Source organism: Scyliorhinus torazame, chromosome 18 (genome assembly GCF_047496885.1).
Source record: "Scyliorhinus torazame isolate Kashiwa2021f chromosome 18, sScyTor2.1, whole genome shotgun sequence".
Taxonomy (NCBI): domain Eukaryota; kingdom Metazoa; phylum Chordata; class Chondrichthyes; order Carcharhiniformes; family Scyliorhinidae; genus Scyliorhinus; species Scyliorhinus torazame.
In genome coordinates this window covers 8688252-8715461 of record NC_092724.1, presented here as the reverse complement: position 1 = coordinate 8715461, position 27210 = coordinate 8688252, and the positions used below count along the sequence as shown (strand labels likewise).

At 46.3% G+C, this 27210-nt stretch overlaps 1 protein-coding gene across 2 annotated transcripts in view; it reads left to right on the top strand.

Annotated features, from left to right (window-relative positions):
* The first annotated feature begins 558 nt into the window (after positions 1-558).
* Positions 559-27210, top strand: part of LOC140394924 (TLE family member 5-like) — a 134580-nt gene continuing 107928 nt past the window's right edge. Inside the window, exon 1 of one of the 2 annotated variants that reach the window (XM_072482117.1) lies at positions 559-1233. In XM_072482117.1, coding sequence (XP_072338218.1) covers positions 1210-1233 — 24 coding nt within the window. In that variant the 5' untranslated portion in view covers positions 559-1209. The remainder of the gene's footprint in view (positions 1234-27210) is intronic. The other variant, XM_072482115.1, reaches the window with a different exon arrangement.

Sequence of the window (27210 nt, the reverse complement as noted above, 5' to 3'; positions counted from 1 at the left end):
AGAGATTTTGAAAAGCCCATATCTCTTTCATGATAAAAGCAAATTACTGCGGATGCAGGAATCTGAAACCAAAGAGAAAATGCTGGAAAATCTCAGCAGTCCGGCAGCATCTGTAGAGAGAGAAAAGAGCTAATGTTTCGAGTCCAGATGACCAAGCTCGAGTTTTGACAAAGGGTCACCTGGACACGAAACGTTAGCTCTTTTCTCTCCCTGCAGTGGCTGCCAGACCTGCTGAGATTTTCCAGCATTTTCTCTTTGGTTTCATATCCCTTTAATGAATTGGAGATGTATCTGCATGTCAGTTAGCATAGAGAGCAAGGGGGAAACAAGGTTTTTTTTGGTCTGGGTCGAGAGGTTTGAAAGGGAAGAACGTACAGGGTAATGGGGGATTTTTTTTTAATTGTAAAGTGTGCATGTGTTTTTAATGTCTTTTTGTGTGTGTGTGTGTGCATGTGTTTGGGGGGGGGGGGGGAATTAAAAATGGCCCTGGGTGAAGCTGCCTCACTTCCGCATCACATGGTGAGTGCTCTCATTCATTACTCCGCCCTGTGTGGGGGTGGCAAGCGGCGGATACATTCCAGCCTCTCGCTCAGTTTGTTACACTGTCGCTTCGCTATTGCATTCGGCAACGTTGTAATCCCGACAGAGGAGAACGGGGGAGGACAGGAGCACAGCGTAGCAAAGACAGGCCCCCCCACCACCGCCGCCCCAACACCAACCTCCCTTTTTGCTTTTTAAAAAAAAAAACCAGAGGACAAAAAAGAAGGGAGGGAGAAAACACAAAGAAAGAGAAGATTTTTATTTTTTATTCAACTGCAACAACAAAAAGGGATACATTCTGAGCAATGCACCGAGATGTTTCGGTGCTAAATACCGCCGCCACCCTCCTCCACGTCGTCCTTGGAGAAGCCGGAGGTGTACAATGTTATCGCGACTGCATGATGAAAGATAGAAAATAAGAAGAGAGAGGAGAAAAAAAGAGCCCTGTGTCGACACCGCGCAGACAATCCGTGCGGGAAGTGTCGGCGGAAACAGCTCGTCTTTGGCTTTTGTTTTGCACCCTTCGTCCGTACGCAGGAATCTTTTTTCCGGGTGGGGGGGGGTGCCGTTCTTGTTGGATTTCCAGGGAGGGTTGATTCACCCGACGGAAAGAAATTGGGGGAAGTCTACCTTTTCCCAGAGAGAGGGAGAGGGAAAGAAAAGGGGGCGATGTATCCGCAAGCCAGACAGTCGGTAAGTGACTTCTTGTGGCACGTTTCCATTTCAGCGGGTCAATTTCAGCGGGTTAATTTCACTGTGTGTGTGTGTCTCTTTCCCCCTTTTTTATCTCCTTCTCCAACCGCAGATACTGACGTGAAACTGACCCAGCCTCTGAATGCTCCTGGAGTGTATCCCCTTCTCCTGTTTTCCCAGGCCATAACTCTCATTCCTCGTTTCTTGTTGTGTAAAAAGCATAATTCCATCAAATCCTGGTACTTGTGCAGCCCTTCTCCTGATTTTAAGCCTGGGTTCAGCCCCCCCCCCCCCAAAAAAAAAAAACCCTCCTTCTGATCATTTTTGCAAAATAAATTCTCCCTTTTGTAATCTTAAAAGGGAAAGGGTGCACCCACCTTGCTTTGCAACAACAACTCCCTGTTTAGCTCTGTTGTAGACTTTGACTTCTTTTGTTTCTGCTTTGCGATTGTTTTAACCCGCTTCCCTGGCACTCCGCCTCGTTTGTGGGCCCCACCAGCAGCACCGAATTAACCATTCCTCTGGCAAAGATTCATCTGGAACTGACGTTTGCAAAGGAAATCGCCGGATTGTGGAATCAAAGATGGTGTTGGGATTCTGCACGCAACGTAATTGTCAGAATTATTTTAATGTGCAGAAGTTTCTCCTCTTTCCTCCCCCCCCCCCCCCCCCAACACCAACAAAAAAGGTCATTTCAGGATTTCCAGGTTAGCGAGGAGTCACACTCGCCCTCACACACATGACCTTTAACCTATTTTTAGATCACATCCAGTTTCCATTTTGTGTGTGTGTTTGTGCAACATTTTTTTTTTGCAGACGTCAATTATAAACCCTCAAATTAACCGATGCCTTTGAAAAACAAAACAACCCCAACTCTGCCACTCTGGAGCCCAGTGGAGTGGATGGATCCTCCCGGTCTCTTAAATTAGAAGCCAGGAGTCTGTGAAGGGAGCGAATGTAGTTTACTTGAGCTGTGTATACCTTCTCCTGTGGTCACAAGTGGCAGGCGTGTAGATGAAGATTGAGATTGGAAAAAGCAGCAATAATTTTTTTTAAAAATAGGACTTGCTTTCATAGAATCCCTACAGCGCAGGAGGAGGCTCTTTGGTCCATTTGGTTAGCACCGAACCTCCAAATGAGACCCCCTTCCCTGTAACCCCCCACCTAACCCGCACATCTTTGGACTGTGGGAGGAAACCGGAGCACCCGGAGGAAACCCACGCAGACACGGGGAGAGCGTGCAGACTCCGCACAGTCACCCGAGGCCAGAATCGAACGCGAGTCCCTGGTGTTGAGGCAGCAGTGCTAACCACTGTGCCACCCCGCCGACCTGTAACACCTCTGACTTTTAATCCATTTTTTTTTTTAGTTTCTACTGTTTGGAGGTACTGACCTACGTGGGGATATGATGCTACAGACCCACCCCTGGTATCGTGTCCACAGCAGGTCATTTCTCCCATTGTGAGCTGAGATACTGACTCTGCAGTTTATTTGCTGGTGGTTGGGGGCGGTCCTACTTCTGATCACATTGTGCACTTTGCAGAGATGCTGAGTGACCAGGATCTGGAACCTTGGCTGACATTTCTCCTCTGCTAATCCCGGGACCATCCTGGGTTAATGATCAGGTGCTGTTCGCCAACAAATCTACCCTTAAAAGTTACTACAGGGGCCTTTTTTCATTTTGCTTTTTAAGGCCAGAAGGAGGTGCATTCCTGGTCATCACTACGGAGCTGTTGACAATATGCAATTCCCGTTGGTCAATTGGGTGAAATTGTCAAGGCTGTGGATCTTCGCCACTTATTAATCATCCATCAGGGAGTGGGTAATAATAATAATTGCTTATTGTCACAAGTAGGCTTCAAATGAAGTTACTGTGAAAAGCCCCTAGTCGCCACATTCCGGCGCCTGTTCGGGGAGGCCGGTACGGGAATCGAATCCGCGCTGCTGGCCTTTTTCTGCATTACAAGCCAGCTGTGGTCCAACCAAATATCTTCCTCCTACCAATGAAAATGACGTCCTTCTACATGAGGCTATGGCTAAGGCTATGGGGAGAAAGCAGGATTAGGCTATTGAGTTGGATGATCAGCCATGGTCGTGATGAATGGCGGAGCAGGCTTGAAGGGCCAAAAGGCCTCCTCCTGCTCCTATCTTCTATGTATCTACGATACTTTGAGCAGCTTGACCAGGAGAGAAATACTTTCCTGATCTCTCCTGAAGATGCTGCCACATGCTGAGGTGCAATTCCATTGGTGGCAACTATCTCCCAGCTGCCAGTCCCGAGTGACTGCTCTTCAGAGGAGACTGTTTACCCAGGGTCGGGGGGGCGGAGCTGTGCTCTGACCCATCCACATCCAATATGAGCGGGCACAACTTTTTTCAATGGCAGTCATTAAGAATGGAAACCTTGGCTGGACTGTGTTTTGTTCCATCTTTGGCGAAAGAGGTGCTGAGTTCATTTTGTCACGCTGTGGCTGAGGCCAGTTTGCTCGGCCAGACCACCAAGCGAGCCTGGGACGAGCTTTGTTGGTTAAATTGCACATCAGTCAAGTGCCCTTAGGAACGTGATGGCAAGGGGACTTCCTAAACATTGCATTAAACTCATTCCTTTCTGCTTCTGAGCTGAATTTTTGACCACTTGCTGAGGAACCCCGATGCACTCCTGTTTATGAAAGCATGATGTATGTTTTGGGGATACTCTGTTGCTTGTTCTTTGGGGTGGTGGTGGGGGGGACGGGGAAGAGGAGGGAGGGCAGGGTGGCAGGAACATCCTTTCACTCAGTTTCTCCTGAGCTAGTGGTTAGTTCCTTGTTGCTTTGCTGTTCCATGGGTGCAAGGTTCAAGTGGGATTGTGACCGTGTGTCAGCAGTTTATTGAACTGTGGACGATATTGCAGTCAATCCTGATCCTAACCTCCGCCGGCAGGTGTGACACACATGCAAGGGTCATTAACTTGCAATTGAGAATGGGATCCCTGGCTAATTCCCTCCTTCCAGGGGCACTGAGGTCAATTAGTACCCTTATTACCATCCGGTCTGAGATCAGATAAGGTGATGCAGGCTGGGATTCAAACCTGCACTGTTCCAGATATGATCTGGAAGGAGTTTTGCAGTGCAATTAAAATCAGCACCATTGCATGCGCGCATGTAAACTGGCAACATGTGCTGCATGAGTTTGGAGAATGCATCCAGCTTTGCTTTTGAAACTGCATTCTTAGCCATTCACCACAACTCCCCTCCGTCCTCTCCCAATTTGAAATCTTCTCAGTTGCGTCATGCTTTATTACAAAGTCAATTCGCAGTTGTATCCACATGTGAATCTTGTTTTGAAAGTTCCATTGCAGAGCTGTCCCAAGCTGGGTGGGATATTTGTATCAGGCCGATGGCTTGAGTTTGTTTTTTTGTTTGTGCTCCTCTCTGTGAGGAGGAGAATGCCGCGCATGCCTTAAACTCTTTTTGAGTGTTGGGATGCGACGAGCTGTAGTGACTGGAATTGTCTCCCGATCAATTGGTCGGTTTCTGGAGCCGCTTCCAACCTTCCTCTTCACCACCCCATTCCTTGTGAAGTCATGCATGTTTTGTTGCAACGGAGATTGGATCTCCGGTGGAGTGGGGAACAGTCTTGCTTGTCCTCCTGCTCCTGATGTTTGACCCCATTCGAGGGTTTTGGACCGGCATAAAAGTCTAATGAGTCCAGGAATCATGTTGATTTCGAGGGCAGTTGGGAAAGTATTTTTTCCCCCTCCTAAAGCAGGTACTTTTTATTCTAAGCAAATTCTGTTAGCTTCAAGGCAAATAGATACATTTTTGAGTTGGGTTTTAATCAGCGATAAGTTATTTGATCTTAGTTACGCCAGTTTTGGGACAGCTGGAATCTTTCAGTTCCAGGTTCATGGACTCATACAATTCCTACAGTGCAGAAGGAGGCCATTCAGCCCATCGAGTCTGCACCAACCCTGTGAAAGAGCACCGTACCCAAGTCCACTTTGTTGCCCTCTGTCTATTACCCTTTAACCTAACCTACACATCTCTGGACACTAGGGGGCAATTTTATCATGGACAATCTACCTAACCCGCACATCGTTGGACTGTGGGAGGAAACCGGAGCACTCCGGAAACCCACGCAGACATGGGAAGAAATTGTAACCTCCACACAGACAATCACCCGAGGCCGGAATTGAACCCGGGTCCCTGGTGCTGTGAGGCAGCGGGGCTAACCACTGTGCCGCTTGGGGAGAGAGGAGGAAAACATAATTAACTTGGGTGGGTGGGTGGCATTGGGTATGGTGGAGCACATGGATCTTTTCACCAGTGACTCCTGTGGGAACAGGCGCTGGGTGAGGATGTTGGCGTTCAACTGGAATGTCCTTTGGCCAAATAGCTTGCCGATATGCACTGCTTAGGCTCACATGAGAGGTGCCTCTGAGGGTGTCAAAACCTGACTGGCAGTACAAGCCAATGCTGTCAGGAAAGAGAAGCATATTCCAAGGGTTCGGGGCACAATATGAAAATGTCAGCCTTGTTTTGTGCATAAGCAAGTGCTATTTTTCCTGAAATATTCGAGGTTGGCTCACTTTATTGTAATGATGTGGAGATGCCGGCGTTGGACTGGGGTGAGCACAGTAAGAGGTCTTACAACACCAGGTTAAAGACCAACCGGTTTCTTTCAAATCACTCGCTTTCGGAGCACTGCCCCTTCCTCAGTCACTACGTGACACACTGACTGAGGAAGGAGCAGTGCTCCGAAAGCTAGTGATTTGAAACAAACCTGTTGGACTTTAACCTGGTGTTGGAAGACTTCTTACTATGCTCACTTTATTGTAGGCTAATTATTGCCTTTTATTCTGCAGATTTAAATAGATTTTCTGCTTTTTTAAAAAGCCTAAATTCTGCCTGTGATCATTCAGCTCTCAAAGTGCCCCCTGGATAGTTGGTGGTTTAAGCTCTCATTTAGCTCTTCACCCATCAGTTGCTTCAGAATTGCAGCACTTGTATTCAATGGGGAGTGTTTGGGTGTCTCTGGTGCAATTGTCAAATCCAATTTGATATGGATCAGGTTGGAGAATGTCAGCTGCCTATTCCCCTGTTCCAGAGGTAGGTGTGACAAGCTGGCTGTTGCATTTATTGTCAACTGACCATGATCAACATGAAGATGGCCTAGATTGTTGAAATTACAGTGCTGTATCTAGAAAGAGCTTGCATTTTGACCCAGCCCCACCTTACTTTAAAAAAAAAAAAAAAAAAAAAATTACGACGCGTGTGTGGGTGTTTTGTAATCCTCCACCATGAGCCCCCAATTTTTTTTGGGGGGGGGGGGGGGGGGGGGAGATGGGGTTGTGCGAGTGGATACGGTTTCACACCAGTTGACAAAATTCAATGATGAGGAAGGGGAAACTTTATATTTTGTGTGCACAGTAGTTAGGGTCCCAGGTTCGATTCCCGGCTTGGGTCACTGTCTGTGCAGAGTCTGCACGTTCTCCCCGTGTCTGCGTGGATTCCCTCCGGGTGCTCCAGTTTCCTCCCACAAGTCCCCAAAGACGTACTATTGGGTAAATTCTTTGAGGAAGTGACAAAGTTGATTGATGAGGGAAGGGCTTCAGTAAGGTGTTTGATAAGGTTCCCCATGGTAGGCTGATGGAGAAAGTGAAGTCTCATGGGGTCCAGGGTGTACCAGCTAGATGGATAAAGAACTGGCTGGGCAACAGGAGGCTGAGAATAGTAGTGGAAGGGAGTTTCTCAAAATGGAGAACTGTGACCAGTGGTGTTCCACAGGGATCCATGCTCGGACTACTGTTGTTTGTGATATTCATAAATGATCTGGAGGAAGGTATAGATGGTCTGATTGGCAAGTTTGCAGATGATACTAAGATTGGTGGAGTAGCAGGTAGTGAAGGGGACTGTCAGAGAATACAGCAGAATATAGATTGGAGAGCTGGGCGGAGACATGGCAGATGGAGTTCAATCCGGGCAAATGCAAGGTGATTCATTTTGGAAGATCCAATTCAAGAGCGAACTATACGGTAAATGAAAAAGCCCTCGGGAAAATTGATGTACAGCGAGATCTGGGTGTTCAGGTCCATTGTACCCTGAAGGTGGCTGCGCAGGTCGATAGTGGTCAAGAAGGCATACGGCTCGACATAGATCGGAGTATTTCCGACTATATAGGGGAACAAGACAGGGATGCCCGCTGTCTCCATTGTTGTTCGCGTTGGCAATTGAACCTCTGGCCATGGCGTTGAGAGACTCCAGGAAATGGAGAGGGGTGATTAGAGGGGGAGAAGAACACCGAGTCTCGTTATATGCGGATGACCTATTGTTATACGTGTCGGACCCAGCGGGGGGAATGATAGAGGTTATGCGAATTTTGAGGGGGTTCGGGGATTTCTCTGGGTATAGGCTAAACATGGGAAAGAGTGAATTATTTGTGATACATCCAGGGGACCAGAGTAGAGAGATAGAAGGCTTGCCTCTAAGGAAAGTGGAAAGAAACTTCCGATACCTGGGGATTCAGATCGCTAGGAGCTGGGGAACCTTGCACAGACTTAATCTGACACGGTTGGTAGAACAAATGGAGGAGGACTTCAAGAGGTGGGACATGCAGCCTCTATCGCTGGCGGGCAGGGTGCAAGCAATTAAGATGATGGTCCTCCCGAGGTTCTTATTTGTATTTCAATGTCTCCCTATACTAATCACTAAGACCTTTTTTAATAAAATAGACAGGAGCATCACGAGCTTCGTGTGGGCAGGGAAAGTTCCGAGAGTAAGGAGGGGGTTCCTTCAGCATAGTAGGGACAGAGGAGGATTGGCACTACCGAACTTGGGCGATTACTATTGGGCCGCCAATGTGGCAATGATACGTAAATGGATGATGGAGGGTGAGGGAGCGGCGTGGGAAAGACTGGAGAGAAAGTCCTGTAAAGGGACGAGTTTAGAGGCGCTGGTGACGGCGCCGCTACCGATCTCACCTAAAAAGTTTACCACGAACCCGGTGGTGGCGGCAACATTGAATATCTGGGGACAGTGGAGGCGACAGAGAGGGGTGCGGGGAGCCCTGGTGGGGTCCCCAATCAGAAACAACCATAGGTTCGCCCCAGGAAGAATGGATGGAGGATTTCAGAGCTGGTTCCAGTTGGGAATTAGGAGGGTGGGAGATTTATTTATAGATGGGACTTTTGCGAGCTTGGGAGCATTGGAGGAAAAGTATAAGTTGCCCCGGGGAAATTTCTTGAGATATATGCAGGTGAGGGCATTTACTAGACAACAGGTGAGGGAATTTCCATTGCTCCCGACACAGGGGATACAGGACAGGGTGCTTTCAGGGGTGTGGGTCGGAGAGGGCAAGGTGTCAGAGATTTACCGAGAGATGAGGGAAGAGGGGGAGGAGTCGGTGGGCGAACTAAAAGGAAAGTGGGAAGAAGAACTAGGGGAGGAGATAGAGGAGGGTATGTGGGCTGATGCCCTAAGCAGGGTAAATTCCTCTTCCTCATGCGCCAGGCTTAGCCTGATTCAATTTAAGGTGCTACATAGAGCACACATAACGGGAGCAAGATTGAGCAGGTTCTTTGGAGTGGAGGACAAATGTGGGAGGTGTGGCGGGAGCCCGGCAAACCACGCACATATGTTTTGGGCATGCCCGGCACTGGAAGGGTATTGGAAGGGAGTGACGGGAGTGATTTCGCGGGTGGTGAAGGCCCGGGTCAAACCAGGCTGGGGGTTAGCTCTATTTGGAGTTGCGGAAGAGCCGGGAGTGCAGGAGGCGAAAGAGGCCGACGTTGTGGCCTTTGCGTCCCTAGTAGCCCGGCGCAGGATCCTACTCATGTGGAAGGAGGCGAAACCCCCCGGACTGGAGGCCTGGGTAAATGATATGGCGGGGTTCATTAAACTGGAGCAGATAAAGTTTGCCCTGAGAGGATCGGCTCAAGGGTTCACCAGGCGGTGGCAGCCATTTCTCGACTACCTAGGGGAACGTTAGAGGGAAGACAGATGACCAGCAGCAGCAACCCAGGGGGAGGGGGGGTTTAGTTTAGGTCAAAGATAAAGGGGTTTTGTTACTTGTGTATTGTTTAAAATTTCTGTATTGTTATTGTTGCGTTTGCTTTGTAAGAGGGGAAAAATTGTTGTTTGGGAAAAAATTTTCAATAAAACATTTATAAAAAAAAAAAAAAGAAGGCATACGGCATGCTTTCCTTCTTCGGAATGGGTATTGAGTACGAGAGTTGGCAGGTCATGTTACTGTTGTATAAGACTTTGGTTTGGCCACATTTGGAAAACTGCGTACAGTTCTGGTCGCCACATTACCAAAAGGATGTGGTGCTTTAGAGAGGGTGCAGAGGAGGTTCACCGGGATGTTGCCTGGTATGGAGGGCGCCAGCTATGAAGAGAGGTTGAGTAGATTAGGATTATTTTCATTAGAAAGACGGAGGTTGAGGGGGGACCTCATTGAGGTCTATAAAATCATGAGCGGTATAGACAGGGTGGATAGCAAGAAGCTTTTTCCCCAGAGTACGGGACTCCATTACTAGGGGTCACGAGTTCAAGGTGAGAGGGGAAAAGTTTCAGGGAGATATATGTGGAAAGTTCTTTATGCAGAGGGTGGTGGGTGCCTGGAATGCATTGCTGGGGAAGGTGGTAGAGGCGGGCACGATAGCGTCATTTAAGATGTATCTAGACCAATACATGAATGGGCAGGGAGCAGAGGGATACAGATCCTTAGAAAATAGGCGACAGTTTTAGATAGAGGATCTGGATCGGCGTGGGCTTGGAGGGCCGAAGGGCCTGTTCCTGTGCTGTAATTTTTCTTTGTTCTCTTTGTTCTTTTGTAATTTGGACATTCTGAATTCTCCCTCTGTGTACCTGAACAGGCGCTGGAATGTGGCGACTGGGGACTTTTCCCAGTAACTTCCTTGCACTGTTAATGTAAGCCTACTTTTAACAATAAAAATTATTATTAGTATCAACCACAGGTATTTTTCCTGGATTAAATACAATGTATTAATATCCCGAGTGAAGTTTATTTCTCATTTTACCCATGTCCCTCCCCCCACATCTATATCTGTCACAGCTTACTTTCTGATTTTAGTTTCTATGCTGTTTGGCCTTTCGCACCTTTTATTCTCTCCAGGGGCTGCCATTAGCACTCAGTTCCCTTGGTTTCTGTGGCTATGACTCGTCTTTCATTCCTTTTCTCTGCAGTATAAATATCTTTCTATGCCTTTTAGCTTTGACGAAGGGTGATTTGGACTCTAAGCGTTAGCTCTTTTCTCTCCTTACAGATGCTGCCAGACCTGCTGAGATTTTCCAGCATTTTCTCTTTTGGAAGCTTATTTTAATTTGGATTAACAATATACCTCTGTTCCAGACTTTTTTTCTTTATAAATTTAGAGTGCCCAACTTAATTTTTTCCAATTAAGAGTCAATTTAGCGTGGCAAATCCTCCTACCCTGCACATCTTTGGGTTGTGGGGGCGAAACCCACGCAAACACGGGGAGAATGTGCAAACTCCACACGGACAGTGACCCAGAGCCGGGATCGAACCTGGGACCACTGCGCCTCCGTCCTGCCCTTTCCGTTCTAGACTTGACTGAGTGTCTGCGACTCGATGAAATCTTCTGAGATTGGTTTTGTGTCAAATAATGGGCAATTAAAAAAATTTTAAATGGTGAATCTCTCTGGTCGGTCTTCAGCATATTTTCAATTGGTTTCATCTCTCCTTGTGCTCTGGTTCTTGGCACAGATCAAATGTAAAGTTTAAATCTAGCTGGATTCCACAATCCAGAGTGGATCTGGCATTGCTTCCTCGTTCTACACACTGTCTCCTGTCATCGCATCGGCATAGTGCAAAGGTGGACTTAATGCAAACCTATTCTGTGCCCTGAGATCAACCTTCAACTCATTCCGATCAACATATTGCACAGAACCTGGTTCCCTTGTTTGCCAGTGGGGATTCCTGAAAATGCCGCCGATTTTGTTACTTGGCTTTTGTTACCATTATACGGACCAAGAGGTTCGCAGATTGAATTTCAGTCTTGTACCTGTCTCAGGTGTGTCTGTGCCTCGGATGGTGCAGGCTGACCACCTGCAACTATTGACCAGAGAGACCTAAATACTCATGGGTTTGAGCTTTTGATCGATAGCCATTGACTTGCGAAAGCAAGTGGATTGGACGTAACATCTCCCATGGTCGAATAGGCTCTTTATGCTCCTGAATAAAGAATAGCCACCCTGGGGAAAGTCACAAATGGTAACCGGGTGCGTGTTAACATGAGTCCTTCACATCAGGGTATGAGGAGAAAATTTGACGGGGAAGAAACACAACAGACCAGCAACTGCAGTACAGCTGGATGGTATACTGACCATATCCCAATGTATGCGTTTGCTTAGTCTGTGTGGACCATGATAGATGAGAGCAACACTGCCGTTCTTTGCTGTACATCCTCCCATCAGCCCAAAAGTGGTGGAGCAAATCAGTCAGCCCTCCACAGTTGCCTTTGGTGCTGTCATGTTATTAGTTGACCGCTCCGTTCTGCTTGTCCCGGCTGGATTCTGCTTCCTAAGTGCCGGCAAGGTGAAGGTGTACCTGTTGAAGGCAGGTCAACTTTGACTAAGAATTTTTTTTAAAAAAATATTTATTAAAGTTTTTTAACACAATTTTTCTCCCTGACCAACAATAACCCCCCCCCCCCCCCCCCCTTCTGTAACAAAAAAAACCGAGAAATTGCGCAGAGCATGATATATACATGGCAAAATGATATACTTACGCAGCTTTGTACACTGGCCCTCACCCGTACGTGCCAGTTTCCGCAACCCTTCATGTTATCTCTTGCTCATTGACCCTCCCAGGCAGTCTCCGTCCGTCCGCCCCCCAAGGTTGCTGCTGCTGCTGACCGACCTTCCTATAACGCTCCGCGAGATAGTCCAGGAACGGTTGCCACCGCCTGTAGAACCCCTGTGCAGACCCTCTCAAGGCAAACTTAATCCTCTCCAACTTTATGAACCCAGCCATGTCGTTTATCCAGGCCTCCACGCTAGGGGGCTTCGCCTCCTTCCACATTAGCAAGATCCTTTGCCGGGCTACTAGGGACGCAAAGGCCAGAATGCTGGCCTCTTTCGCCTCCTGCACTCCCGGCTCGTCCACTACTCCAAATATTGCTAGCCCCCAGCTTGGCTTGACCCGGACTTTCACCACCTGAGATATTGCTCCCGCCACTCCTCTCCAGAACCCCTCCAGTGCCAGGCATGACCAAAACATATGGACATGGTTCGCCACTTTGACTAAGAATTAAACTCTGGGCTACCAGAGTTAACCAAAATGTGCTGCTGGAGCCATTGAGCCATTGTGATTTGTTTGAAATATTGAGACATTATCCCTCCCGAATATTCCGGCATCCAAAAGACATTTCTGTTAATATTGTTGCCTGATCGGTAGCACAGTGGTTAGCACTGCTGCCTCACAACACCAGGGTCCAGGTTCGATACCGGCCTTGAGTCAGTGTGTGTGGAGTGTGCACGTTCTCCCAGTGTCTGCTTGAGTTTCCTCCTGGTGTTCCGGTTTCCTCCCACAGTCCAAAGATATGCACATTAGGTGGGTTGGCCATGATCGATATGCAGGGTTATGGAGGTAGGGCGGGGTAGTGGGCCTAGGTAGGGTCTTCGATGGGAGAGTTGGTGGAGCCTTGATGGGCCGAATGGCCTTCTGCATCATGGGGATTGTGTGGATTCTGACAAATGTTCTGTCAATTAGATTTGGGCCAATAAACAACACCTCCCCCACAACAGTCCTCCATACCGGGGCCCCGCAAGGCTGCGTACTTAGCCCCCTACTCTACTCCCTGTACACGCACGACTGCGTGGCAAAATTTGGTTCCAACTCCATCTACAAGTTTGCTGACTATACGACCATAGTGGGCCGGATCTCGAATAACGACGAGTCAGAATACAGGAGGGAGATAGAGAACCTAGTGGAGTGGTGTAGCGACACAACCTCTCCCTCAATGCCAGCAAAACTAAAGAGCTGGTCATTGACTTCAGGAAGCAAAGTACTGTACACACCCCTGTCAGCATCAACGGGGCCAAGGTTTCAAAGCAGTTTCAAATTCCTAGGGGTGCACATCTCCAAAAATCTGTCCTGGTCCACCCACGTCGACGCTACCACCAAGAAAGCACAACAGCGCCTATACTTCCTCAGGAAACTAAGGAAATTCGGCATGTCCACATTAACTCTTACCAACCTTTACAGATGCACCATAGACAGCATCCTATCAGGCTGCATCTCAGCCTGGTATGGTAACTGCTCGGCCCAGGACCGCAAGAAACTTCAGAGAGTCGTGAACACCGCCCAGTCCATCACATGAACCTGCCTCCCCATCCATTGACTCCATCTACACCTCCCGCTGCCTGGGGAAAGCGGGCAGCATAATCAAAGACCCCTCCCACCTGGCTTTCTCGCTCTTCCAACTTCTTCCATCGGGCTGGAGATACAGAAGTCTGAGAAAACGCACGAACAGGCTCAAAAAACAGCTTCCCCGCTGTTACCAGACTCCGAAACGACACTCTTATGGACTGACCTCATTAACACTGCTCCCCTGTATGCTTCACCCGATGCCGGTGCTTACGTAGTTACATTGTGTATCTTGTGGTGCTCTATTATTTTATTTATCTTTTCATGTACGTAATTATCTGTTGAGCTGCTCGCAGAAAAATACTTTTCACTGTACCTCGGTACACGTGACAATAATCCAATCCATTTCTGCAGTTACTTTTCTTTGGCATAAATGAGTTTAGGATGACTTCTTTGCAAACTTAAATATTGTAAATTGTCTCTAGATATACTGCTTGTGTTCAGAAGGTTCTATTCCTCAGCTTGGGTAGTCTTTTCTCTTTAGATCTGACCTTTCAGTGCAGGGGAAAAAAAGGAAATGAAAGAAAACATATTGCAGCTCCTATCTCGGTTTACTGAATGTCATATTTACTGAAAGCAAAGTGGATGGATGGAGTGCTTTTATAGTAACTAAAAGTCGTACATATGTTGGACCATTTTGCTCGGCTAGTGATATTTTTAAAGCTGTGTCTGAAAATGGAGTCTGTACCTGCCCTCGCATTACTTTTTGCCTTGTCGTTTGCGCCCCTACCTCCGAATTTGGTTACTCCAATTTCTTGTGTCCAGTCTTTATGTGCAATACCACCGAAGTACCACCAGGCTAATTTACAACGGTATGGGTTGTGGGGTGGGGTGCATGTGGTATGATTTGCATCAAAGCCTAACCCCTCTCATCCAATTATCAGACTTGCAGTTGGCAGTAAGCCTCAATCGATAGTAGTTTCAGATCAGGGGAGGGGGGGCTTTTCTTAACCCACTGAGGAGTGCTGCTGTGTCCTTTATTGCCCCCTCACTTCCATGTTGCCTGAAGTCAGCTAACCCAACACAGACTGGGATTCCAACCTTGTAATATGTATCAACTTGTTATGTTAGCCACCCGAGCGGTAATTGAAAGCTCTCGATGTTTACTGTTGTGCTGTTTTGCCTTCACTTGGATCTTGAACAAAAAAATGGTATTGGAATAATTACAGCGACTGTTAATTGCAGCAGTAATGAAATAGCTTGCGAGGTGAAAATGAGAGGTTCTGAAGATTTAGTGAGCGTACCTGTTAGCTTAGTGAACTATTTTGCTGGGGTTTAAGCTCTCCTCTGTATGGCCTGGATTCGAATCCAGCTTTCTGAGCAACTAAGTCTCCACGCTCTGATGCTTATCGTAAATGAAACAAGTTAAGCAAAGTTTTTGGTTTGGTCCCAGTGGATTGCAATGAGCCTCAGCTGGAATATCATTTTCAGATGAAGTAGTTCTTGATTACACCTACAGTTAATGCTGAATAAGGGGGGGGGGGGGGCGAGTACTGTGTAATAAAGACTTTATTCATACTGACCTGAGCCTTGTTTGGAGGACGTCGCAAGTAGATTCACGTGATTAATGTTAGTGTAGTCATGCAGGCAAATGTGGCACAGCGTAATTCCACAAAGAGTGCTATTTTCCGGTGGAGTTTGAGGGCGCAATCACGGCTTTGCGATCTCTGAAATTTAACCTGAAAGTGGACTTGTCTTTAACATAATGCTTCAACAAAGGGAAAATTCCCAACAGTGCACCGGTTGAGTATCAGTCGAGATAATGTGTTCAAACCCTCGAGTTGGGATTCAAGCCACACCTCCTGATCAAAGGCAGGCAGGAGTGCTGCAAGCTTCCGCAACACTGGAGGCCGGGGACTGAGGGGATCCGGAGGAAAACAACCAACCCCACCGATTGGAACTAGTTGTTTACCAATTAAGTGATCGGGCGCAGGTGATTCGGGTCTAAAAATGTTTTGTCATGGACCAGTTGAGGTGGGATGCAGACGTTCATCTAATAGAATCCCTGCAGTGCACAAGGAGGCCATCCGGCTCATCGAGTCTGTACCGACCCTTTGAAAGAGCACGCTACTCGCCCGTCTATCCCTCCTATCCCTGTAACCTAACCTGCAAATACCTGGACACTTGAGGTGTAATTTAGCATGGCCAGTCCACCTAACCTGCATACCTTGGGACTGAGAAGAAACCGGAGCACCCGCAGGAAACCCACAGGCATGGGGAGAGCCACACAGTAACCCAAAGCCAGAATTGAACCCGGGTCCCTGGCGCTGTGAGGCAACAGTACTAACCACTGTGCTACCGTGCCACCCCTAATGCTGATGTTTGACTCGCCACCTAAAGGGCTTTCCTTCTATAAAGCGTTCAAGCAATTTGAAAGTTGGAATTATCTGGATCTGCGGTGGGAGCTTTGGACTAATGGGCAGCCAAGAATGGTGTCCACTAAAATTGGTCACGATACAATATTGGCAGGATTGATATCATAGAATTTACAGTGCAGAAGGAGGCCATTCGTCCCATCGAGTCTGCACCAGCCCTTGGAAAGAGCACCCCACTTAAGCCCACGCCTCCACCCTACCCCAGTAACCTCACCTAGCCTTTTAAGGGCAATTTTTCATGGCCAGTCCACCTAACCTGCACATCATTGGACTGTGGAAGGAAGCCGGAGCACCCGGAGGAACCCCACGCAGACACTGGGGGAACATGCAGGCTCCACACAGACAAGTGACCCAAGCCGGGAATCGATCCTGGAGCTGTGAAGCAACTGTGCTAGCCACCGTGCTGTGGGTGATGTGACCCATTGGAGTGCTGCTGCTCACCCTCAAGGTGTGCAGATCATTTGCACCCTTCACCATTGCTGTCTTGCTCTGCTAGGTGGCCGAGACTGGAAGTTGAGGAAGCTCCTGTAAATTTTAGGGATGGGTCGATCCACTACAGGCAGAATGTGGAACCTAAATTGTGTTCCTCATCACCCGGTAAACCCATCGCTAATCCAACCTATTGAGAAATCCACACACAAGGAGCGTATCATACGCTCCGCTATCCGGTAAGGAGTGCACAGCTTCTCCTTCAGGGAACAGTCTCGGGATTTAAATCCAGAGAGATTATTGTCGAGGCTCACTGATTAGTAATGCACCATTAGGGAGAGCATCCCTGAAGATATACCCTCGCGATGAGTAAACCCATTTGGGACAGGAGCAGGAGAAACCAACAGATGAAGAAAATAACTGGCACAACCTGGAACTCTATGCCACAGGAATGGGTTGAAGCAAGTAGCTTGGGTGTTCTCAAGTACATGAGAAAAAGTAAGAAGTCTTCCAACACCAGGTTAAAGTCCAACAGGTTTGTTTCAAATCACTAGCTTTCGGAGCACTGCTCCTTCCTCGGGTGAATCCACAACATGAGAAAAAGGGGAATAGAAAAATGCTGGAAAATCGAGAATGGGAGGTGACTAACGTATAAACACTAACACTGATTAGTTGGAGGAAGGGCCTATTTCTAAGCTTCTATTTCTAGACTTTGATGTACTTTTAGAACACAATTGAAGGTTTTCCTGTGATTCGCGCAGGTAACGATGAAAAATGAAGTGTCAACATTTTGCAAGATGCAAAACTATTTGTTTTTGAAGGTCTGATCACTTAGTGCGGGTTCTTGCACCTGGAGCCTGACTATGATTAATGTTTCCAAACTGCAGCGTTGCTTGCCAAGCAAGTTGAGCCCTGATTAACTCTGTTCCTTTCGTAAAAAACTGAACTTGGTGAAACTACAAGGACACCACTTCACCTTGGCAGCGGAAGACGATGTGAATTGCATGGTGGAACACGCCCACTCTTGTAAAATAACATGTAACTTACTGTGCGAGCAACGCAATGAGAAATTGCTGGTTTAAAAATTAAACTTTCAATCATTGACTAATTATCCCCCCCCCCAAACAATCGAGGCCACTGAGTGAGTTCTATAGTCATTTTGAATGGATATGTAAATATAGGCAATACATCCCAGGGTGCAGGCTAGGTGGATTCGCCAGGCTAAATTGGCCCTTAATTGGAAAAAATGAATTGGGTACTCTAAATTTATTTAAAGAAATATTGTCACTGTTCAAAAAGTATGAAGCCCTGGAGCTTTGATGGGAGATCTCTGGCCCACTTATCATGTTTATTGTCAAATGAATGCAGTCTTATTTGATTATTATACACCAATCTATTCTCAGCATCAGTGTCTGACTCTTCAGTTAATTCAAAATAATTTGATTAATCTCTGCTTCAGATATCACCATTAATTGATTTATTTTGCATTATCGGCTTGTGAATTGTGGAGAAAAACAAATAACCATAGGATGTTGGGCTCCAGATGTCATACTGGGCCTGGAAGTGGGGAAGTCCCATCAGTGAGCTCTAGCCCGAGCAATAAGCCAGCTGTTTTTTGCTCGGGAGACATGAGTGTGTTGGTTAGCCCCAACGCCACAACATGAGGATGGCCTTGTGTGCTCTCCAGTGCCCTTCCAAACCCCTTAGCTGCTCTGTTAAAGTGTGGAGTTGTGGCGAAGTGACCATGGAGCTGCAGTTTCTTCTCACTCGTGGTTTAACACTTGCTTTGTCATTGAGGAAAGGTTGCATGAATGACGTTATCGGAGTACCGTTGGAGCCCACTGATGACCCTACAGCTGGAGTCCCCATCCTCGGGGAAGAAAAGATGAGTTAGGTTGGGACGAGGATGGAAATGAGATTTCCACCCCGGCAGCCTCCTGATGTTACAGATGTGCAGCCGACTACATTGAACTCTAATGTGAATTTTCGTGTGTGTGTGTGTGTGTGTGTGTGTGTGTGTGTGTGTGTGTGTGTGGCGCGCACGCGCTTTGGGGGTCAAACCCACGCAAACACGGGGAGAATGTGCAAATCCCACAGGACAGTGACCCAGAGCTGGGATCGAACCTGGAACCTCGGCGCTGTGAGGCAGCAATGGTATCCACTGTGCTGCTGTGCAGCCATTGTTAACCAAATCTATGCATCAAATGTTACGTTCCAGGGTGTCTTCAGCATATTTGTCTAAATCACCTGACTATGAGAACCAGCAGAAAGTGCCTCTAATTTTCTAAAGAGTTGGATGAAGCACATTTTGACATGGGAACAACAACAATAGGGAAGCTGTTGTGTTTTTAGTAGATCTCTGGACAATTGAAAGGTATATTGTCACTCCAGGGAGTCTGGGCCTTGTTTATTTCTGTTAGCTGCTAATTCACAACCCAGTTGAATTGAAGGGTTGCATTGTGGGGTTGTTTGTATTATTCTTTGCCCATTCAATTAAGTAACAAGTGCAATACAACTGTCGAGAGGTCCCTTACCAGTGGTGCAATGGGTTAGCACCTGATCTCTCTGGGTGCCCAGGTTGAACAAGCACTAATGAGATGAACACCTCCTGTTTGAATGGAGTCTGGCGTGATCTGAAATATAACTTCTTGTGGGCATGAACCTGAATCCTAACTGAACCTACTGGGCAAGCTGGCTTGGAGAAAGGAAGATTTGTGTCTGTCGAATGCCTCATTGTGCCTTTGGGGCTGGTTTAGCACACTGGGCTAAATAGCTGGCTCTTAAAGCAGACTAAGGCAGGCCAGCAGTTCAATTCCTGTACCAGCCTCCCCGAACAGGCGCCGGAATGTGGCAACTAGGGTCTTTACACAGTAACTTCATTTGAAGCCTACTTGTGACAATAAGCGATTTTCTTTTCATTTTCATGAATCTTATCAGAAGCTTTGAACACACAGAGCCAGAGCTTTTCCAGATTTGAACAGAGGCAGCTCTTTGGTGGCAAGATTGCAGCAAGTTAAACAGTGAATGGCTTTCGAAAAGGCGAAGCCTATTTTAAACCGATTTTAAACGAAGGACAGACCAACCCCTGAACGACTTCATGCAAAGGGTCACCTAATAGTGAAATGTAGAGGGAGGAGCAGGGGAGGCTCAATGTGTTTGTACAAATGTGCCCCTACATTGCATTGACTCAAGTGTTGTGTGTTTAATTCTTTCAAGGGGCGGCACGTGGCGCAGTGGATAGCACTGGGACTGCGGCGCTGAGGACCCGGGTTCGACTCCCGGCCCTGGGTCACTGTCAGTGTGGAGTTTGCACATTCTCCCCATGTCTGCATCTAATCCTAAATGTGGTGCAGTGTTTCTTATCATTTTGAGGTCATGTCCTTTTGTACAGAAGGTGAGGCCCGTGTCCTTCTGTAAAGAGGGTGTCCTGTGGCAAATTCACTGATTCATTCTTTCCTCTTGTTATTTTGGAAAATAGCCTCTGGTAAGAACACTGTTGGTGGCATTGCTCATTAGAAGGAATCACTCAGTCACAAAATCTTTATGGGCCAAAGAGTACATGATGTACTGTTGATGTTGAATCTGATGTCTAATCTATAGTGTACATGTTGTTTTCCATTACTCTGCTGGCAAGTACAGTGATGTACCACTGTGTCTGCATATGGTGCAGTTAGTCTCCAGGTCTAGTGTCAGCACCTGGTGTTCTATCTGTGTTCTATCCAGATAGTGCTCATCTCTCAAGGCGATCAGGAAAGGTATTGCTTCAAAATAAACACTTTTACGTGGGAGGCATTCAAGAGTCATGAGACCGGCTCGCGGCATGAAGCGCAAAGAGCCAGAGCTTTTTTAAGATTTGAATGGAGGCAGCTGATTGGCATGATTCCAGCAAATTAAACGGTGAATAGCTTCGAAATGACAAAGCTTATTTTAAACCTATTTTAAATGACCGATAGGCCAACCCCTGAACTTCAGGCAAAGGGTCATCTCGTGGCGAAAGATAGGGGGTAGAGCAGTGAATGTTCAATGTGTTTGTGCAAAAATGTGCCACAAAATTGCATTGACGCAAGCGTTGTGCATTTAATTCCTTTATAGTTTTCATAGAAATAAAGTGCAGAAGGAGGCCATTCGGCCCATCGAGTCTGCACCGGCTCTTTTTTGAAAGAGCACCCTACCCAAACCCACACCTCCATCCAACCCCATAAACCAGTAACTCCACGCAACACTAAGGGCAATTTTGGACACTATGGGCAATTTAGCATGGCCAATCCACCTAACCTGCACATCTTTGGACTGTGGGGGGAAACCGGGGCACCCGGAGGAAACCCACGCGCGCACACTGGGAGAACGTGCAGACTCCGCAGAGACAGTGACCCAAGCCGGGAATCGAACCTGGGACTCTGGAGCTGTGAAGCAATTGTGCTAACCACTGTGCTACCATGCTGCCCTTTAGTGGGATGTGGGCATCATTGGCAAGGCCAGCATGTGTTGCCCATCCCTAATTGCCCTGGAACTGAGTGGCAGTTAAGTCAGGCACATTGCTCTAACTCCATTCCCACAGCAATGTGCGTGCCCAGTGCTGTCTCTGTTACTAGATGTTTGAGACTTTAACATTATCGGAAGAGGTGTTTTACTCTGGATGCTCCTTGCTGTGGCCTGTTGAATGGTGAGCCTGCCGACTGACCCAGCACTCTCTCAGGTTATAATTGTGTTATCACCTGGAGGGGGAATTCAACCCTTGAATGTCTCACCCCGAGGTTCGCTTGAGGAATTTTCTTTTTCAAAAGCAGATGGGAAGTATGGAGGCTAGTTAAGATGTCAAGGAATAGTCTAAAGGGAGAAAGCTGGGCATTTGAAAATTGTGCTTTTAACAGCTGTTGAGTGACCTTGTTAGTCAACTTCTGAGCCACCATTTTGATTGCAGTTTCCCCCCTTGCTGAAGCAATTCTGCTAATTGGAGATGGCTACAATGATTGTTTCACAATAGTATAAAAATGGACGGATGCAAGCTATTCGTATGCTATTAATCAAATTTAGAACTTCGAGCACCGAGATGATCTCTTTTCATCACTGCAGCACAAGAGAAATCATGGGATTATGATTGCGGCAGTTTTAATCCTTTTCTAAAGGTATGGGAGCACCTTCCTGAATCTCGGTGCTTTGTCACCACCACCACTATCCATTCCGGATTCCCTTCATAGGGGGTGGAAAGGGGGGCGGGGGGAGAACAGGTGCGTCATTGTGTGAAAAGATCAGTTAAGGTGAGTGGTGCATGTAGCGAAATCCTAGTAGAGGTTGATGGGAGAAGTGTAGTCGGGACGATTTTCTTGAATTGAGTATTTTTTAAAAATATAAATTTAGAGTACCCAATTCATTTTTTCCAACTAAGGGGCAATTTAGTGTGGCCAATCCACCTACCCTGCACATCGTTGGGTTGTGGGGATGAGACCCACGCAGAGTGTGTGCAAAACCCGACAGGGGACAGTCCCAGTGCCGGGATCGAACCAGGGTCCTCGGTGCCGTGAGGCAGCAGTGCTAGCCACTGTGCCGCCCCCTTTGAATTCCGAATTGAACGTGATGCTAATGCTTCACATGCGGCAGTAAATGCTGCTGTATGATTTGCACATTTTGGAATTCTGAATATTTGTCAGAAATCTTTGGTGGTGTGGGGGGGGGGGGGGGGGGGGGCTGGTGGAGAATTTTGATGTTGAGCAATGAAGGGACTGGATAAAAGTGGAAGCAGGAAATGGTTTGAGCCGATGCACATGTGAACACGCGGCATGGTTTTTAAGATCAGTAATTGAAAATTAAAGCGGACTGGGGACAGCCAAGAGGAGTGAATTTCTGGGCTAAGTTGACCTGTGCATTAAATGGAATCCTGACTAATTGTTGCTATTCCCTCCGGAATAAGGCATTCAAGTTTAGATCTAGGACATGATTACAATTGGAAATGGTTGGAATACCAATTCAAAGGAAAGGCTTAATGTGGATTGAATTGGATACATCCTCGTGTTTAAATGCGCAGACTTGGCTGTATTGTCAGTGGGATTTCGGTGAAGCATAACGGAACTCAGCAGTACTTTTGTATTCTGTCCACTTGACCTGGAAACCCAAAGCAATACAATTGCATGTTTGCCTCTCGGAAATACGTGCAGTGTCTGGAGAGGTTTCGCGCTAATATTGGTGGTTGCAGGTCTGTCACTGATTAGTGGGGGTAACCTGGGGCCTTGAATGAAAATCACACACTAAGCGTATTGGGTTGAAGCGTGAGGCTTTCTCCCCCCGCCCCCCTCAACGTATTGGCAGCCGTTTGCTAAATAAACCGGGTGGCAGTGGGCCAGACACGAGTATTGTGTTACTGATTTCAATGGAGATTTAAAAGTTTTTCCCCCCCCCCCCTTCCATCCAAAGTTTTTAAAAGAAAATGTCCATTGTCGGATCTGATGTGCTGCCTGTACGTTATTGAATACCTTCTGTTTGTGCACGCTGCCAGTTGTCCGTTTTTCCTCTGCTGACATTTCAACGTCAAACCTGCCTCAGTGAACATTTGAAATGCAAATTCTGTAAGTAAGTAGTTGCCTGGAACAATGCCGTTGCGTTTGAGGCCAGCAAATGGTGCTTTCGGGCGAGTTTCTGAAGTCTCTTGTACATTAATCAACATGGTGAGTTTTTTTTAAAAAACATTCTATTCCTCGGGTAACTCTGGCCAATGAAACAATTCGCTAGTTTGCATTGCGGAAATGCAACAGTGCCTGATGGCACATTGCAACAGCCTCGCATAGGGCAGCAGTGCAAAGTGATGATTCCATTTGTCTACCTAATGTGAATCCAGATACTAAGATTCTCTAACCACAGCAGCCCTGGAGTTAAATCAATATATTATTTACACTGCAGTGAAGCAATGTAAATGTAACCTATTGAAGTTCCCATTGCAAATCCATCTGCAAATCGATGACTGCAATCGATGCTTTCTGTCCTTTGAAAACAGAAATGATAGGAATAAAATTACCGGAAAAATTAAAATGGAGATCAATATAAAGCTCTAACAAGTGGCACTTTGGATTTTACCTGAGCCACGCGCCCAAACCTGAGATTTGACTGACCTTTCGAATTTGCTGATCTTCGTCACCCGATTGTCACCAATTGCGGCCACTTGCTATTCTACTCTGGGAGATGGTGGACAAAGATTTGAAGCTTTAGTTGAGGGGGTTCATGACCTGAGAATCAGCTGCACCCAGCAGGAAATTATTGAGCGCAACATTGGCTGTGAGCACTGGGGCTGAGGTAACCCCTGGAACCCTCCTGTCCCCCCCCCCCCTCCTGTCCCCCCGCCTTGCTGAAGGTTGCAAACAGCCTTGGGCAGATAGAGTGAATGGGGAATCATAAAAACTTTGATGAGGGAAGCTGATCGAATAACTCAAGTGATGGGATTCAGATCTGAAATAGAAAGCCACTGAATGTGAATCTGAATGTTAGTCGCTTGAAGTGCTTCTTAAGGATTCTCATTCAAATTCTGTTTAATGGAATGACGAAGAAGCGGGGTCTATTTAATTCAAATAATTTAATCCACTATGCTAGCTTTGTGCTTGGTAAACAATTTTTCTTTCCTTAATTGAAAACCGAACCATTTTTCTAAAAACCTTGACAAGCTAATCAATACGAGACAGGGAGTTTCACTTTTCTGTAAACCAACCTGTTAGATTTCTTTTGACGCAAAGAGAAAAGGGCCGGGAGGTGCCCACGCTCTGGATTCTTGTAAAACACGGTGAGAGGTTTATTGAGGGCGTTGCTCAACACAATCAAGATGGTAATCTGTCCAAAACCTGCGCAAACACTCTGCTGATGTCACTACACACCACGTGACTCAAACCAGCAAAAACGTATTCCCAGATACATCACTCCCCTCCCTCCACTTCATTATAACAGTGCCAACAATTCATTCATACAAGATCTCCTGATCTGTTATTTCTACACCTATGTACAATTCAATAAGATGGTCTGTGTGGTGGACATCGATTCCTTTTGGTAGAATTTGGTGTTCTTGAACTCTGCTATTTGCGACCGCAAGTGTCCTCGTTCCTTTCTGTAGATGGCACTTCTTTGAGTTTATTTCGGTGTCTGTCACTACAGCCAATGAAAAGTGCTCAGAAACAGCATCTGAACTCGTCACTGTTTCTGGTCTCCGATCCAAAGTATAGGTCTCCAGATTTTCTAACGGTAGAACCTCTACAGAAGTTTTAGCAATTTCGCTTTGTGCAGCAAGTAACTGATCAGCATGACGTCGCCGAACTCTTTCATCGTCCGTCTGTACGGTGTATGATATTGAACCTGTCTTTGCCAGCATCACGGCTGGTGCCCATTTCTCGGTGGTGTAGTTTCCAGCTAGAAATCTCTCTCCCGGCATAAATACTCATCTTTTAGTGATTTTCTCCCTCATGACAATTTGTTTGAAAACCTCCTGAAGTATCAGGTGGAGTTAACAAATCAAACTGCGTTTGTTGCGTCCTCTTGAACAGCTGCATTGCCGGTGAATTGTGCATGGCAGCATGTCCAAGTGTTCTGATAAGATATTAGAAAGTTGTTTACTCTTCTTGATAATGTGCCCTGCTCTTTCAATGCTTTGATAGAATGCTTTAATGATTGCACAAAATGTTTGGCCAATCCATTCATTGCTGAATGATATGAAGCTGAATTGATGTGGTGCATACCGTTACCCTTCAAGTAGTCCAAAATGACGCCCATAAAGGTGATGGTGGAACCTTCTTGCACCGAAAATGATGCTCAAAGCTTCTCTTTCTTCATTGTATACATTCTCACGTTCTTCTGGCCCAGTGCCACGTCTGTTCGACACATCGCAACCTGTGTAAAAGCTTTAATCATGTTGCTAAATTTGGTATGAATTTAACATAATAATTGATCAGTCCTAAATATGATCTTAATTGTGTCACATTGAGGACGTGGTGCTTCTAAGATTGCTGACGTTTTCTTTGGTTCTTTGTGTAAACAGTCTTTGTCGATGATATGGCCAAGGTAATTTACGAATGACTTGAAAAATTCACAATTTTCCTTTTTAAATCTTTCTTTTTAAAGGGTGTGGCTCTGTAACCGTTTCAGAGCAGCTTCTAAACTCTCCAAGTGTTCCTGTTCATTTGAACCGGTGATAAGTATGTCATCTAAATAACATCACTCCATTCAACCCACTTAGAATTTAATCCATGGATCTTTGAAAAAGAGCAGGCGCAGATGTTATTCCAAAAGGAAGTTTTCTATAATGAATCAGACCTTTGTGTGTCACAATGGTAAGTCCTGGCAGCCAAATTCATCTGCAGATATGCCTGTGAAAATCAATTCCACTGAATTTCTGTGCTCCCGAAAGTCCAGGAAACAAATCTTCAATCAACGGCAGTGGATAATGATCTAAACTCAAAACTGGGTTAATGGTAGTTTCAAAATCTCCGCAAATTCTCACTGCCACCCCATTTTAATGCAGGAACAATTGGTGTCGCCCAATCACTTGTCGCAGCAGGTTCAATGACTCCTGTTCTTATTGATCTTTATAGTCCTTCAACTTTAGAATTGATGGTGTATGGTACGGTTCTAGCTTTGAGACATTTGGGTGGGCTGTCTGGCCTGATTTGTAGGTGTAGCTCAATTCCAGTCATAGAGCCTAGTGAATCTTTGACCACCTTCTCATACGTCTCAAAGTTGCTCTCTGAATCCACTCATTGATTGCATGTTTTCCAGTTAAGCCTAATCTTTGCCAACCATGCTCTGCCAAATAGAGCAGGAAAACTTCCATGGATAATGTGAAGAGGCAATTTTGCAGTCTGTCCATTTGCTTCTACCTTTACAACAAAGCATCATTTTAATGGTATAACCTCTTCCGTAAACATCCTTAGGATCACATTTGACAGTTTTAAAGGCAGATGCCTCCGCTTTTGATAAATTGTCTTCGGTATTAGTGATACTGCTGCGCTCGTATCCACTTCCTTTTTAATTTCAGGTTTTGGATATGCCCAAAACCGTTGTTGACCTCTCTGCATTGACAAACCACCTAGCTTTAGCTCTTACTGTAGCTCAGTTTCGCTGTCCTTTATATTTTGCGTGATCTTGAGCTTCATCCACTAATTTGTAGGTGCAACGAGATTGTTTACTTGTATTCTTCTTCTTGCACATTTTTGGTGTCGAAGAAGTTTTGAGCCCAACGCGCTATTGCAATGTGACCCTTCTTACCACAGTTCTTGCATGTATTCAATTTATTCCAGCATTCCACCACTGAGTGTCCAACCTGTGCACAGCGGTGCCCCTTTGCATCCATCTTTTGAATTGCTTCACTGCGTAACCCACAAACCAACCTGTCTCAAAGAGTATCATCAAGTGTTGTACCAATTCGCAAACATCTAGCTAATCTTAAAGCCACTATAAACTGTAAAATAGATTCACCCCCTTCCTGACTACAGTGGTAAAATCAGAACCTTTCTGCAATCAATAATGGTTGAAGAGAGAAATGTCCCTCCACAAATTTCAGTAATTCACTGAAGGATTTGTCTCCTGGTTTTCTGGGTGAACAAGGTTTTGTAGCAACATAAACATTTCACGGCCAACTGAGCTGAGAAATGTTGGGACCTTTTCGGTCCTCCCGTATCTGATTATCTAACTGTTTAAAAACAATTGCAATCTTTTTTCAGATGAATTGCATGTTTTGTGAACCTCATCAAATGCATCCATGGCCCCTGTTTTTCCTGTGCATTTGGGACCCCGGCTCCGAGAGTCTATACTTCCT